The following is a 13464-nucleotide window of genomic DNA, read 5'->3' as shown; positions in this document are numbered from 1 at the left end:
AAATTTCCCCTGATTCAAGAAAGCGTCAAATTTTCGTTTCAGGAAGAAAAAGATGGAAAAAGAAGTGGAAACCAGCCTCTTTTCGTTGCCACCGGAGCTCTTGTGCGGCATTAGCTGCTACTTGCCGGGAGAAGAACTACGTCAATTCGGGTGAGGAAGGTTATCATCAAAATGTGTAGAATTCATTTTCGTCATTTCAAAGCCAATTCAATGTTTATTGGAGGCTCTTAAATCGTAATTAATTGCGGTTTATTGAGGCTATTGCCGAAAAGGAGCCCTATTTTCACGTCTTACATTCTCCAATTTCATGTTTTCAGGACAACCTGTACGCGGTTAAAAACGATCGCCGATAGAACCGCAGTTGGCCGAATCGCCTATCTTTTGCGAAAATCTGAGCCACTTTGGGCCCGTCTCCATCGAGGCGCGATTCGGCATGGGATGAGATCGCCGACTGCTATTCTTGAGTTCATGGAAGGTAAAACTGGCTCCTCTGGATATTCGAACGTTTTCTTCAGAAAAACAGTTCAGATGCGACTAGCCCACACGAAAAATACTGATCCGATTATCGTCACGCTTGACACCGGAAACCCCGATCATTCGGTCGACTCCGTTGATCATCTGGAAGATGTAAATCTTTTCGACTCGCCAAAGTTTCCAGCGCAAATTCGGATTGAAAAAGATTTGGCCGCCGCGGCGTTTTTCAATCGGCTCCCAAAGCTGACTGTCTATACTTGGAATCTAGGTGAAAAAAGATTGATCGAAATGGAAATGGAAAAACTTTTTTAGCGGCGGAACCGACAAAATCACCTTCTTCGAGCGAAATAGGGCCGATTTGGCGTCGACCGCCAACGAGGACCGTCGCTTTGGACTTGAGCAACTTTGACATTTTTGACGACGATATTCCGATTCTCGGCGATGTTCAAATTTGTGCAAAATTCGTGGCTGTCTATTTGGGTTGTATTGGCGTTGTGGTCGTTGTCGACATGCAACGAGACCGGGACGTTAGTGTGAAGGTTCGTTTTCCTTCTGCGCTCTTCTGTTCAAAGGTTGTTGTCTGGCAGATCACGAGTTTTGTCGATCAATTGAGAAAAATGATCTGATGCAGTATGAATGTCTGCTTAGCAGCTTCATGGCTATTGCTTTGAAATTAAAATTATCTCAGTTTTTTATCTTTTCAAAATATCATCTAGACCGTTCAATAAGTAGTATGAAAAACTACTGTTTTATTGAAGTCTTTCAGGTCCATCGAACGAGCCAGAGCGTCATCAATTTCCGCGGTTTCTTTGTTGAAAATGAGACTCATTTTTTCGCGTTTGAAGAAGCGGATGACTGGATCGACGAGTTTACTCCAGCCTTTCTGACATTTTACTCAGCCAAAGACGGAAGGCAACTCGAAGAATATCTCAAGATAGATGAGCTTCTTTCATCTCCTCACGGGATAAAAAGGCTCAATGACAAAGTCTTTGTTGTCTCAGAAAAGCGCAGGTGTTATTTTAAAACTTTTTCGATTTTTAAAATCATCAAAAGGAACTTCTTCCACGTCGTTACTTTGGATAAAGAAAGTCCCGTCGCCCGTCATTTCGCGTTTCGTCACGAAATCGAGTTCGCAACGAAAAACTGCATTTTCAAACTTGAAGAAGTTTGTGGAAGGATTTTCGCCATCTGCTGTTGTACAGATCATGTATGGTAAGTTCAGGAGAATCGCGGTTTTGATGATTCTGCTTGTGTTCTAGTTTGACACACACATCAGATAACAGTTTGATCATTATTTAATTAAAGCAATTATTTCAGCTCTTATGATCTCTTATCTCGCAGCGACCCATTCTCCTCTTGCCGTCTTCTCGCCGAATCGGACACAACAAAATTCGAGAATCTGCAACTTAAGCTTCCAGCCGAAGGGATCGACTTCGCAGTCCAGCCGACAAAGCGATCAGAGCAGTTCTTCCGGAGCGATTTCGGAAATTGGTACCGCGTCTGGTTCGAGAAGGAAAAATGCCGATTCAAGCCAAATGCTGGAATTCGAATTCCGAAAGAAATTGACGACCAGAACGCGACTTTTTATCCGACAATGATTCATTCAAGGTTCGACCAAATTTCCCTTCCAAAAATCAACTTTCTTTTAGGAGCCAGTGCTCCGTTTTGTACGAATACATGCCTGCCCCAGTTCTTCCAAAAACACAAGCCCGTTCAACTTCTGCCAGAAAATGTCTGACAAAACAAGCATACTAGAAAACGACTGTAGCTGTACCTTGAGTTCATCATGAACACATTTTGAGCTCGTTGAACGTTTTATTATTTTAAGTTAAAAAATTAATTATTTAGTGAAATTCAATTTTTTTCTTCGAAGAGATATTTTTTAAAGATTTCTTTGAGAAAGATTCTTGTGGATCTGGAAAGAGGAAGTAAAATTTCAAAAAAGGAAGATTTGAGAAATATTCGAAAAAGAAAAGATTCTTTTGGATCTGGAAAGAGGAAGTTTATTTCTTTTATTTTTTTATTTGAAATCATAAAATTCAAAGGCGGAGAAGAAATATTCTTTTTGACAGGTTCTCTTTTCACGCGTCATCAATAATTACGCCTCTCGAGCAGGTAGATTCCAAGCTGTTGAAGATTTTTCCATTGCAGCAGGCATCATTTTCGTCCTCTGAAAAATTTGAATTAACCAAAAATCGACCTTTCTAGACACAAAAAGCAGACGTTGTTCACTGAACAATGTTCAGCTTGTTTCTCTCAACCTTTTGTCATTAAAAACACCCCACGAGATCTCGTCCTGCAGCAAACACTAGAATCAGGATCGTAAATGATCCCATTCGCTGTCGTTTCCGCCAAACCACTACAGCAAAAATCCTCGGACCGGATAATTGCCATTCCGCAGCACTTTTCCCCGCTCGACGCTACTTTTCCATTTGCGCAGCATTTCTCCCCCTGCCTTGGGTCGAAAACTTTCTTATTCTTCCCACAGCATCTGGTCAATTCCGTCTTCCTTGAGCGCAACTCATCGCCGCAGCAGAAGCTCTTGGCCTTGAGAAACGAGTTTCCAGCGCAGCAGCCATTCGTTTTCTGATTCAGAAATCAGCATTTTTCTACTCATATTTTACCTTTTTGAGAATCTTGGATCCACAGCAGATTTGTTTCCTTGGAAAAAATGGCTTCTTTCCGCAACATTCAGTGCCGGCAGAAAGTTTCCAAAGCGCCCCATCGCAGCAGATTTTATTTCTTGATTTGGTTCAAGGCCAGTTTTCTTAAAATTTTTTGCGATGATTTTTGAACCGATTTTTGAATGGTAAAATTCGCCGGTTAAATGATCTCCTTGCGCGCCTCTAGAATTTCCGCACGTGATTCGATGATCTCCATCAGCAATTTCCACCGCTAGAAAAGAAATGAAATCAAATCCTTCTTCCTTTTCAAACCCAGAAATCGCTCTTTTCGATAATTAATTCGCTCCAAATCCGCCGGCTTGACACTCCTCGTTGTCGTCCTCGCCGTCGGTTTTTGCGTATAACTTGGCGAAAAAGTCGCCATCGCCGCCACTTTATTCGGACTCGCGGTGGTCCCGGCAATCGGGATCTTCTGGCACTCTTCGTTTCGAAGCATTACATCGTCAAGAGCAATGTCGGAAAGGTAACTGAACCCGCGACGAGCGTCAAACTGAATTTTCTTTTTGGATAAAGAAAGTCCCGTCGCCCGTCATTTCGCGTTTCGTCACGAAATCGAGTTCGCAACGAAAAACTGCATTTTCAAACTTGAAGAAGTTTGTGGAAGGATTTTCGCCATCTGCTGTTGTAGAGATCATGTATGGTAAGTTCAGGAGAATCGCGGTTTTGATGATTCTGCGTGTGTTCTAGTTTGACACACACATCAGATAACAGTTTGATCTTTATTTAATTAAGACCAATTATTTCAGCTCTTATGATCTCTTATCTCGCAGCGACCCATTCTCCTCTTGCCGTCTTCTCGCCGAATCGGACACAACAAAATTCGAGAATCTGCAACTTAAGGGTAGAGTAGGATCCTCGTGCGCGCCCCTTCGACGCTGTTTCTCATCCTCAGAAAATCTGATGAGATGATTCTGCTCAAAAATTTCTTTTTGATTGAAATAATTAAATTTTATAAGCTTTCTGCTCGTATAATTCATTTATATCTCACTTTTCTGGTTGAGCTGCAATCTACTGTCAGTATTTTTTTTTCTTTTGCTTTCTTCTCCTAGATTTTTATTAGCATGTCCGGTGCTTTGAAATGCTTGATAGGAAAGAATGCCAAGTACCGAATCGACGTCAATTAATTTAAAATGGCCTTTTTCGGGAAAAGAGCAAGTTTTTACCATTTTTAGGCATCTGCTTTAGCACAACTGTAATCATATCGTAATGGACATTTTCGTTAGCCGGCTTTTTTCATTGATCGACTGACTTTGGCATAAAATGAAATGTTCTCTAGAAACAGTCAAAAAAAGCTTTTTTTTTTATTTTAAAAGATTCAAAATGAGAATGCGGCACTACTATCACAACTACGAACTTTATGAAATCAACAAAGAATGCCTCGCCTTTTTAGCAAAGTGCGAAGAAGCAGATAAAAGAAAGCAACGAGAGCAGAGAAATCAAAAAATCCGGAAAGCGAAAAGACTTGTTTTGCGCGTTTTGGAAGATATCGTCGATCAAAGTTATGTGAACACGGAAAATGCTGATTCCATGGAATGGTACCAGAAATGCGCTGTTCTCACTAAAGGAATGGTTTTCTTTTTTTTCTCAAAGGATAAAAGAAGGGTTGAGAAACCAATGAAAAGTGATGTACCAAAGCAGTCTATTTTTCTTGACAAATTCTGCTTTCAAGAAAGAAAATGGTCTCTACGCCGTTTTGGGAATTCAAGAGAAGTCTTATCAGTTCCTTCGATTCGGTATTTTGATAAAATTGGAGCTCATTTTGAAAATTGACAACTAGTCACCGATAAAAGCCTCAAATTCTCAATTTGAAGATATGATATCTTTAAAATTTTATGATAAGAAAATCATAATAAAATGTTTTATAAAAAATGGCCTGAACGTCTAAGTAGATGGCAGTTTTCAAAAAAGATTCTCTTTTCTTCTTTAACAAGTTTTGTTAGTAATTTGCTCAACAGTGTCTCTACTTCTCTGGATCCCAACTTACAATATTCTCGCTTTCTTCGTCGGACCCCCAAGTGAAAGAATCAATCGACAGCCGCAAGAAGATATGGAAACGGATGATGAAGAAGAAGAAACTGAATGCGGCCTCCGAAAGATCCAAAAAGAAGTGAAGAAAAAACGAAAGAAAATCAAGAAGAACCGAAGAACTTTCTAAAAAACGCCAATTACATGCTCTTTAAAATCACTTTTTGAAATTATTTTCGAATAAACATTTGACCAAGAAACAAGTTCTAAAAAAGAGCGGTTCTCGTCACTCAACTCGAATCAATCAATCAAGTGCAAATTTTTGATTTCTTGAGAATTTCGCTTCTAGAGCGCGTTGAGTTTATTTAGACTTGATTTAGCGGTGCATAAACAGAGTGAAATCTTTCGGCTCTTCCTCGGAGATTTGTTTGAAGTTGAAGCCGTTGCCGGTCAGGATCTCGATTAGTTTGCCTTCTTGAATTTTGTAGGTGACTTTTAGAGGGCCTTCGTTGCCGTTTATTTGCAGTCCGTTGATGCAAGGTGTGAAAGAGCCAGAAATTGAACGCTCGTTGATTGTCAGTTTATTTTCCCCAAATTTGAAATCTGAAAATTGATTTGTACAAAAATGGATACGTACGAAGAGAAATGGATAAAGAAAAACTATGATATCGAAGCTCTGGATAAAGATGATCGCTATGAAAGTGATTCGGCTTCAGCAAAGCTTGGGTTCAATCCTCTTCGGCCGATTTGCTCAAACACTGGAAAATCGATTGTTTTTAAATGTGCACTGCATAAGTTTGGGTCAGGGAATATCCATCATTTGAACTGGCTATGTTTTGTTGCAGAACATCCGTGTCAAAGTAAGTGTAGCGCGAAAACGCGTATGTCAATTATATTTTTGGGAGATAATGAAATGATTATTTTTTTTAAAGATAACGCTGAAAGAATTCTCAAACAAATTCTCGTCCCTCAAAAAATTGCTCAATTGGCTGAGGCATTGAATCTTCAACCAAGTCATGATGAACGACCCAGAAGATTGAATTTTTCTGCTCAACTCATAGAAAACCAGTTGTCTAAAATTAAGCACTCCATGGTTCATGCTCATACGTTGGTTGGTTATGCTGAAAAATATGTAACCTTAAAAGATTCTGAAGAATTCGAAGAAAAGAAGATAAATTTATGGGTTCTTATTGATGAAAATCCCGCAATTATGCTTGAATTCCTAAAATTCCGATATCTTCATTTGGCAAACATGGCGAACATTCACCTGAAACGTTTAGACGACCGTAATTTTTTGAATGAAAAACGTGTTCGGAGTCAAAAACAAGAAATAACTTCACTCCATACTGCGATTCAAAAGCGAAATAAATCTATCAGGCAGTTGACTGAAAAAAATGAAGAGCTTCAACGAAGAGTTGAAAGCGAAATAAAACATTTGTCAACAATAAGATCGCTTCAAGAACGTATTCGTGACAAAGAGAAAGAAACAGAATTTCTGAAAAACAAAATAGATCTTCAAGACAAAATGATTCTCCAGCTAAATACCCCAAAGAACAAACAAAAAAAATTGTGGAGTGAAGCTGGTGAGTGCCAAATTTGCTTTTTAGAATTCAATTCAAACAAAAATCACAAATGTTGTCTTTCTTCATGCGGTCATCAGTTTTGTAATAAATGTTTAAAAAACATTCTTACAACTCAAAACTCGAGCTGTCCGCAATGCCGTATTTATTTTTCAGAAAGACAAATTATCAAACTTTATTGAACTCACCAGTAATTTGCTCTTCAACTTCATCCTCATCATTTTCAAAAATGTATCGCCTTGTTATTCCAAAATCAACACCATCTTGATGAATGATCGTAGTCAACTTAGCCTTCAAGTATTCTTCTAACGATTCTCTCATTGATTCTTTCACCAATTTCGGGTTTTTAGAAATGCCAAGCACATTTTCGAGCTGATCAACTGTATCAGTCTGCACTCTGTTCCACCTTCCGTTGAACATTTTTTTTCTAAAAGCTGCTTGAGTTTTGAATGATTTAAAAAAAAAGAGTTCTGGTCGTTATGGTAATTTCAAGTCCTTCCTTTTCTGATTGACAATTCTTTTCAACTTTTCAAATAAAAAAAGACGGAATAAACGTTTATTTGTCTTGATCAAGGATTTGCAGCAATAGTCGTAGAAATCCAGTCGTCGGTAGAAATCGAAGTGTACAAAGAAGGCTGACCTTCTCCGCCACAAACGTTTCCCCTGCTCGTTACTCCCATCAACGTCGCTGCACCATTGACGTCGCAAACGAGAGGTCCGCCAGAGTCACCTTGGCAAGCGCCGATGCCACCGTCTATCAGGTTGTTGCCTGTCGTGTCTGGAGAGCCCACACAGATGTCGTCGGCGAATAAGAAATTGTGGATGGTGTTTTGGAGACAGTAGCTTTGGCTGAGGATATTGACTCCAACACTTTTAAGCTGATCCGAAGCTGCAGTACCTCCGTCTTCGATCAATCCCCAACCAGCGATCCAGCAAGCTTTCCCGCCTGAAAACGTGTATTCCTTTCTTTAGAAAACTTGTCTTACCTTCAGGATAAGAGTCAGACAGACAAACTTTAGCAGTGCCAGTTCCAGCAGAAAGGATATTTTCGTTGAATTTAAGGAGGCAGAGATCCATGTTTTGTGAGCTACCATCGCTACTGTCCCAATAATCATCGTGGATGAAAATTTGAGCAGGAGTAACTGTTAGGGTGTATTCGCCAGTTTCGGGTGAAGAGATCGAGAAATCGTTGAAAGTGGCATCAATTTGTGTTGCATCGGTGCAGCAATGGGCGGCTTTTTGGGGTTTAAAATTTCATGAATCAGAAGTTGAGCTTGCTTTCATAGAACAATTTTTTTAAAACCTTCCTGTAAGAACCCATTTATCCTCAATGATCGACCCTCCGCAAATTGTCTGAGTGTTGTCGGTCTTTGTTCTCAAAAGTCGAGCAAGCCATGGCCAATCAGCCTGACCAGTTATCAAGCCGGTTCCTCCGATGATCTTTTCTATTGTTCGACCTCCGGAGCATGTTGTTAGTGATGGATCAATCTCGTCAGTTAAGGCTTCGAAAACTTCCGGTGGTGCAGTGGAAGAAGGTGCTCCAGTTGTGGATGAAGCTGGCGGAGCTGCAGTTGTTGATGGTGCCGCTGTCGAAGATGCAGGAGCAGCTGTTGTTGATGCTGGTGGTGCTGCTGTTGTAGAAGCAGGTGGCGCAGTGGTTGTCGAGGCTGATGGTGCTGCCGTCGTTGATGCTGGTGCGGTTGATGAAACTGGTGGAGCGGTTGTTGAAGCAGGAGGAGCAGCTGTCGTCGAGACCGGTGGTTCAAGAGTTGTTGATGCTGGTGGAGCAGCTGTTGTAGTTGCCACAGCCGGGCAGGAAAGAGCAGCAATCTCAACATCAGTAATCATTCCACCGAGTTTTCTCGCGTTCCAGCCACAGATGCGATTGTTCCATCTTGGACAAGCACAGAGCGCAGTAAATTGCTTAAAACTTCCACTTGCTGTTTGCAGTTCTTCGCCGTTTTCGCACTTATAAGTGCATTTCTTCTTATTCAATGCGTTGAAGCCGCAAGTCACAGTCACCCCAGCTGGAGGGGCGGCAAGATCGGTTTCGCAAGTTTCGCAAGCGCCCAATTGTCGCTTCCAGAAAAAACTCTTTGTCGGGTTCCAGCGGCATTTCGTTCGACGCTTTGCGATAGGGACAAATCCTTGATTGCAAACAAGAGCACAAGTAGCTTGATCACAAACAACTTGACCATTTGCTGGGGTCGTCAAAGCTGGGCAAAGTGACCAAAGAGCAGCGATTCTCCCAGTAGGAGCTCCCCAGCCGCTTCTTTTCTGCTGCAATGATCGGAGAAAATCCTCATATTTTGGCTGCTCGAAAGAGAGAGCCAAGCCAGCGAGAGATGGTAGAAGCTTCATTCTTCTATTGACCGATCTTTCTCTATTCGATTTTCTGGTATTCAGAAAAACAGATTATTCTTGAAGTGGTCATTGTTCAACCTAGTTTCGAGTTGGATCCCTTTCTCAAAGATCATTGCATTTTTATTCATGAAGAATTTGTCTGAGAACATAATGACGTCATCATAAACTTAAACTCCACGATAACTGTTAATTTTCAATTAAATTTTGAACAAAAAAATTCTAGTACAGAAGTTTCTTTCACTTGCATCACGTTCACCAAAGATCGCCTTAATCCTCCGCTCAGCTCCTCACTAGAATCCGATTATTTGCGCGATCAAGTGCCAATTTCTGAAAATCGCGACCTCTCTCAAATTTTTTCAAAGATCAACAGCGCCAAAGTCACATTTAAAAAGCAAGCCCGATTCTAGCAACACCATCAACAACAAATCAATAGATTCAAATCCACAAAAAACGAAAAAGTCCAAAAGACGATAAATATGAAAATCGCTTCGCAAATCGGCCTTCTTGCTGTCTGCCTCGACGCTGCTTCCTTGCCAACTGAATTGACAAGCATCCAGCCGTACAACTACGATGAGAGCAGCTACGATTCCCTCGATCAAAGGAAGGTGCCAAATCGTCATCCAAAAGCGCGACTTCGAACACTCGGTAAGCCTCAAAGCCTCATTTCTTTCTCTACCTGGTTTTTTAGAGGCATTTTCATACGAACTTTTGGATAAGTGGTTTGATCACGTTCCTTCACAGGATAACTGGAAGATGAAATTCGCCACGAACATCCAAAGAATGCGGTAAGAAAAGAAACATTAATTCCATCGGGTAAAAGTCGGATTGTAGATCAGCGTTCGACAGATGTGGTTTCTACGACCCAAGCCTTCCCCACGGTGGTCCAGAAGAACGATTCGACGATGAGGAAAATCTACGACTGGATAATGTTGACCCGAGAGTTGGAACCAAACAACTTACGACGGGACTTTCAAAATGGGCTCAACGGTAATCCACCATCCCTTTCTTTTCACCCCTTTACAACCTCGATTCTAGATACTTGGACAGCTGCAAAGGGCAACGAAAAAACAACCACCAAGTGAACAGAATGAAAAAGTGGAACAAACTGCTGAACAGACATCTTAACAACATTGGAATGCCATTTTAGTGCGGATGAGCGATTCCCTGCAAAGTTTACTGTTAAGATGATGTGTAATTATTCAACAAGAATCTGCCTGTACTGTAATTAGTTTTTTTCCTGCAAATAAACAAGGCCTTGTTTCTTTTTAAACATCTGGTTATTGTATGTATTTTAACATTTTGAAGAATTTCGGTCTAGTACAAAGGAAAGGAACTGTCGATTTCTTCCTGCCAAGCGTACAGGCCTCCTTTGACGTCGCTTGTTTTCATCTTTCCTAAACGAAAAAGCGCTAGAATCGTTCTTGTTCTCAGTTTTCTTACCATTCGTATGTTCCTTCCAAAACACCTGGGCAAGTTGCGAATCGTTTCCTTTCCGACAAAGGAAGACGACTTCTTCTGCTTTTCTCTCTTCAATTATTTCTTCCAGAAGCTCCGGTTTTCTTTTCAATTTTTTCAGCGGAAAATTGAACGTTTCAAAAGGAAGACGGCACATTTCAAATTGCACTTCTGTTCTTACATCGACAATCAGTCCACCTCGTTTTCTCAGCGCTTCTATTTCTTTGACTTCTATTCTGAAAAATTGTTTATTTTTTTAATATCGCTACTATTGATGCCCTAGAAAACTCACCTTTCATTTGGAGGCACTAAATTCAAGCCTTTATCCTTGTCGTTCGCCGCCATTCCGCAAAACTGAACATAGTCGATTAATTCCATAATTTCTCGCTTTTCTCCGCAAAGCTTGCACTCTGGCCTTCTCGGTCGGAGTCTGATTGTCCTCGTAGATGCCCTGAGACCGTCGTAGATTATCATGTTTCCGCACAAAGAGTTTTCTATGCCTGCGAGGATTTTCAACGCTTCTGTCGCTTTTTTCGGGGTCATGGTGGGAAATCTACTGTAACTAACGACTGTTCTTTATTCACCAGCTCTAAGAGCTTCTGATAAGAGGTTATGCATGAACAGAATCTTGAAACAACGAGCAATAAAAAGGATAGAGTCCCGAATAGAGCGATCAAATGCAGAAAACTAAAATACTTTTTTCAATTTTGCTTCTTTTTGAAGCGGCGAATGGTAATGATCTTCCATCGAATTTCCGCTTCCAGAGCGACAAAATGAAACAGTACTTCAAGGATGTTTACCAACGCGGAAATTTCAAGGTAAAAAGAACTTGATTAAAAGGCTCGCAATATGTTAAAGAAACACTTCACGAACCCGATGTTAAAAGCGAACATCGACCAGCCAGACCTCCAAAAAATCGCGTTGTTGAGGGTAATTGTTTAGTGGCGAAAAGATATGATAATTTCAAAAAATTCTTATGTGTAAAGTTCTTATGTAAAGTTCTTATGTGGGCTAAAAAATGAAAATCATATCTCTTACCATGACATGCTTATCACCAAAATTGTATTTTCACATGAAAATGGGACCGAAAATTAGGAAGGCGCAGCAACAACAAAATACATACAAAATTTAGAATTTTAATCGTTAATCAAGGTTGTGTTTCATATTTGACCGATATCTTTTTGCCCACAGTAAAACTAACCATAAGGATCAGTTTACAGGTTCAATCGTCATTTTAGCATTTCTAGAACGAAAACGGCGACCGGAAACGTATTTTCCGGTAATTAGCCGGTTTACCGGTCAATCCTTGGAGTTTTCAAGAGTTTGACACACCATTCGACTCGTCTCAACGAGCTGAAGAAAACTGCACTTTTAGATTTTTTCCGATTTCCAGACCCGCAAAATTTTTTTGAAATTATCATATTGAAACTAACAGGTTGAATGAGTAATATTTTTCTCTCAAGAAAAAATTCACGAAACCGACTACAAATAATGTTCTTGGTCGAATGGCAAAGGTTGGCAAACTTTCTGCTCTACAAAAAGATCCAACTCTTCACAACGTAAGACCAAGTCCAAAAGCAAGCCTTCCTGATGGTTTTAGTTTTTGGAAGAAAGACAGAAGCAATTACGGCTAGCAAAAGCAGCGAACTGTCTTTTGGTCAAATCGTCTTTCTGTAAACAAAAGATGTACCAGTTTGTTCATCCTGTTTAAATTGTAATAAAATGGAAGCCAATCGAAATCAACAAGTTTAATTGCAACTGTATTTTTTCACAATTGTGAGCCTGGACGCCCTACACCCGATTGTGGTTCATTGTTGTCCTCTCGTGTCCTTTCGAATGTCAGTAATATTTCATGGGTAAAGATCTCAGAAGATTATGCATCAAGTTTATTCGTAGAATAAATAAGCTGACACGCGATTAAAAGTGAAGACGGAACGCATTGCACCATCGTTGCACGCGCAATGCGAAAAACAAAAGTGTTTCTCTTGATTTTCGCCCATTTTCGAGTTTCGAATGGCGACGGCCTTCCCGCGAATGGGCACACGAACATCGGTGAAGGAATGAAGGAATATTTCAAGGATGTCTACCAGCTTGGCAATCACAAGGTAAAAAATTTTCAGAATCAAAACTTGAATGAACACAGAAATACTTTACGAATCCGATCGTGAATGAGGAGCTTCATCGAATCGCGAAAACAGCCAAGTTAGTAGCTTTGCAAAAGGATTACACTTTTCACAAGGTATTCAAATTTATTGAAAGCCCGGTTTTGAATTGTTTTCAGTTCTTAAAACAGAGAGAAAACGACGTCAAGCTCGTTAAGGCGACGAGATGTATTTTGAGAAGCTCATTTTCCTGTGCTAAAGACATTCGAAAGTTCATTCGTTCCAATTGAATAAATTCTGGCCAAGTAGGCACAAAACAACAGTCAAATGAGCGACCTGATTGAGGCAGAAGCCACATATTCAGGACCAGAAAGTGACATTTTCATGTCAATTCGATTCGTGCAAATGCAATTGTTCAATCGATGGTCGATATATAAAAAACAACGGTATAAAAGGGTTCAAATACTGTCCTGTCTCCACAATAAAAACTCAATTCTCATGAGACTGAAAATAACGCTCTCAATTTTGATCATTTTTACCTACGGAAAAGACTTGGTAGCCGTAAAAGATAGAATGGGAAACGGCTTTCAGAGCGAAGTGATGGAAAGATACATCAGAAGTCATCTGCTCCAAAGACTTCAGAAAAATTACGCATTGGTAGAAGTAAGTATAATCAGGGTCTCGAAAAATTGGATGTGCGGTGGAAGTCCGAGCGCGCTCTCGGGCGCCGGACTTCTGCGCGGTGGGTGGCCATGTTTGAAGAAAACCCCGAGCCGGACGTTCGCGGACTCCTGGCGCTGGGTGGCGAACGCCCGCGGTTGGAAGTCCACGCTTGGGGCT

General features: G+C 40.6%; 9 protein-coding genes across 11 annotated transcripts; 5 read left to right on the top strand and 4 right to left on the bottom strand.

Annotated features, from left to right (window-relative positions):
* The first annotated feature begins 14 nt into the window (after positions 1–14).
* On the top strand, positions 15–3626 carry LOC145700310 (uncharacterized). 3 transcript variants are annotated; one of them, XM_081777561.1, is made up of 8 exons: positions 15–150; positions 318–475; positions 524–742; positions 787–1013; positions 1241–1485; positions 1528–1686; positions 1792–2082; positions 2124–3626. In XM_081777561.1, the coding sequence occupies exons 1-8, from the start codon at positions 53–55 to the stop codon at positions 2227–2229; spliced, it is 1503 nt and encodes a 500-aa protein (XP_081633687.1). In that variant the 5' UTR covers positions 15–52; the 3' UTR covers positions 2230–3626. The 3 variants fall into 3 exon arrangements, with proteins under 3 accessions (XP_081633687.1, XP_081633688.1, XP_081633689.1); XM_081777562.1 differs by lacking the exon at positions 15–150 and having other exon boundaries at positions 336–475; positions 516–742; XM_081777563.1 differs by lacking the exon at positions 15–150 and having other exon boundaries at positions 338–475; positions 529–742.
* Positions 3627–4268: 642 nt separating this feature from the next.
* On the top strand, positions 4269–5697 carry LOC145700251 (uncharacterized). Its single transcript, XM_081777505.1, has 2 exons — positions 4269–4891; positions 5099–5697. Exons 1-2 carry the CDS (start codon positions 4783–4785, stop codon positions 5311–5313), a joined length of 324 nt encoding a protein of 107 aa, XP_081633631.1. The 5' UTR covers positions 4269–4782; the 3' UTR covers positions 5314–5697.
* Positions 5459–7148, bottom strand: LOC145700247 (uncharacterized). Its single transcript, XM_081777500.1, has 2 exons — positions 6892–7148; positions 5459–5726 (listed from the first exon to the last, which is right to left on the bottom strand). Exons 1-2 carry the CDS (start codon positions 7121–7123, stop codon positions 5500–5502), a joined length of 459 nt encoding a protein of 152 aa, XP_081633626.1. The 5' UTR covers positions 7124–7148; the 3' UTR covers positions 5459–5499.
* A 103-nt stretch (positions 7149–7251) lies between these two features.
* On the bottom strand, positions 7252–7934 carry LOC145700246 (serine protease 1-like). The gene is made up of 2 exons (XM_081777499.1): positions 7690–7934; positions 7252–7649 (listed from the first exon to the last, which is right to left on the bottom strand). The coding sequence occupies exons 1-2, from the start codon at positions 7778–7780 to the stop codon at positions 7273–7275; spliced, it is 468 nt and encodes a 155-aa protein (XP_081633625.1). The 5' UTR covers positions 7781–7934; the 3' UTR covers positions 7252–7272.
* Positions 7935–7999: 65 nt separating this feature from the next.
* Positions 8000–9182, bottom strand: LOC145696116 (uncharacterized). Its single transcript, XM_081773106.1, has one exon. It carries the CDS (start codon positions 9062–9064, stop codon positions 8000–8002), a length of 1065 nt encoding a protein of 354 aa, XP_081629232.1. The 5' UTR covers positions 9065–9182.
* LOC145700245 (uncharacterized) lies at positions 8424–10337 on the top strand. The gene is made up of 4 exons (XM_081777498.1): positions 8424–9712; positions 9756–9852; positions 9899–10054; positions 10103–10337. The coding sequence occupies exons 1-4, from the start codon at positions 9544–9546 to the stop codon at positions 10212–10214; spliced, it is 534 nt and encodes a 177-aa protein (XP_081633624.1). The 5' UTR covers positions 8424–9543; the 3' UTR covers positions 10215–10337.
* LOC145700244 (adenylyltransferase and sulfurtransferase MOCS3-like) lies at positions 10330–11421 on the bottom strand. The gene is made up of 3 exons (XM_081777497.1): positions 10815–11421; positions 10508–10758; positions 10330–10461 (listed from the first exon to the last, which is right to left on the bottom strand). The coding sequence occupies exons 1-3, from the start codon at positions 11063–11065 to the stop codon at positions 10382–10384; spliced, it is 582 nt and encodes a 193-aa protein (XP_081633623.1). The 5' UTR covers positions 11066–11421; the 3' UTR covers positions 10330–10381.
* Positions 11180–12251, top strand: LOC145700248 (uncharacterized). Its single transcript, XM_081777501.1, has 4 exons — positions 11180–11340; positions 11381–11452; positions 11986–12081; positions 12123–12251. Exons 1-4 carry the CDS (start codon positions 11200–11202, stop codon positions 12231–12233), a joined length of 420 nt encoding a protein of 139 aa, XP_081633627.1. The 5' UTR covers positions 11180–11199; the 3' UTR covers positions 12234–12251.
* Positions 12252–12339: 88 nt separating this feature from the next.
* Positions 12340–13047, top strand: LOC145700250 (uncharacterized). Its single transcript, XM_081777504.1, has 3 exons — positions 12340–12627; positions 12666–12761; positions 12804–13047. The coding sequence occupies exons 1-3, from the start codon at positions 12484–12486 to the stop codon at positions 12912–12914; spliced, it is 351 nt and encodes a 116-aa protein (XP_081633630.1). The 5' UTR covers positions 12340–12483; the 3' UTR covers positions 12915–13047.
* Positions 13048–13464: the final 417 nt, after the last annotated feature.

Source organism: Oikopleura dioica, chromosome 2, assembly GCF_907165135.1.
Source record: "Oikopleura dioica chromosome 2, OKI2018_I68_1.0, whole genome shotgun sequence".
NCBI classification, from domain to species: domain Eukaryota; kingdom Metazoa; phylum Chordata; class Appendicularia; order Copelata; family Oikopleuridae; genus Oikopleura; species Oikopleura dioica.
This window is presented reverse-complemented; position numbering and strand designations above follow the sequence as displayed.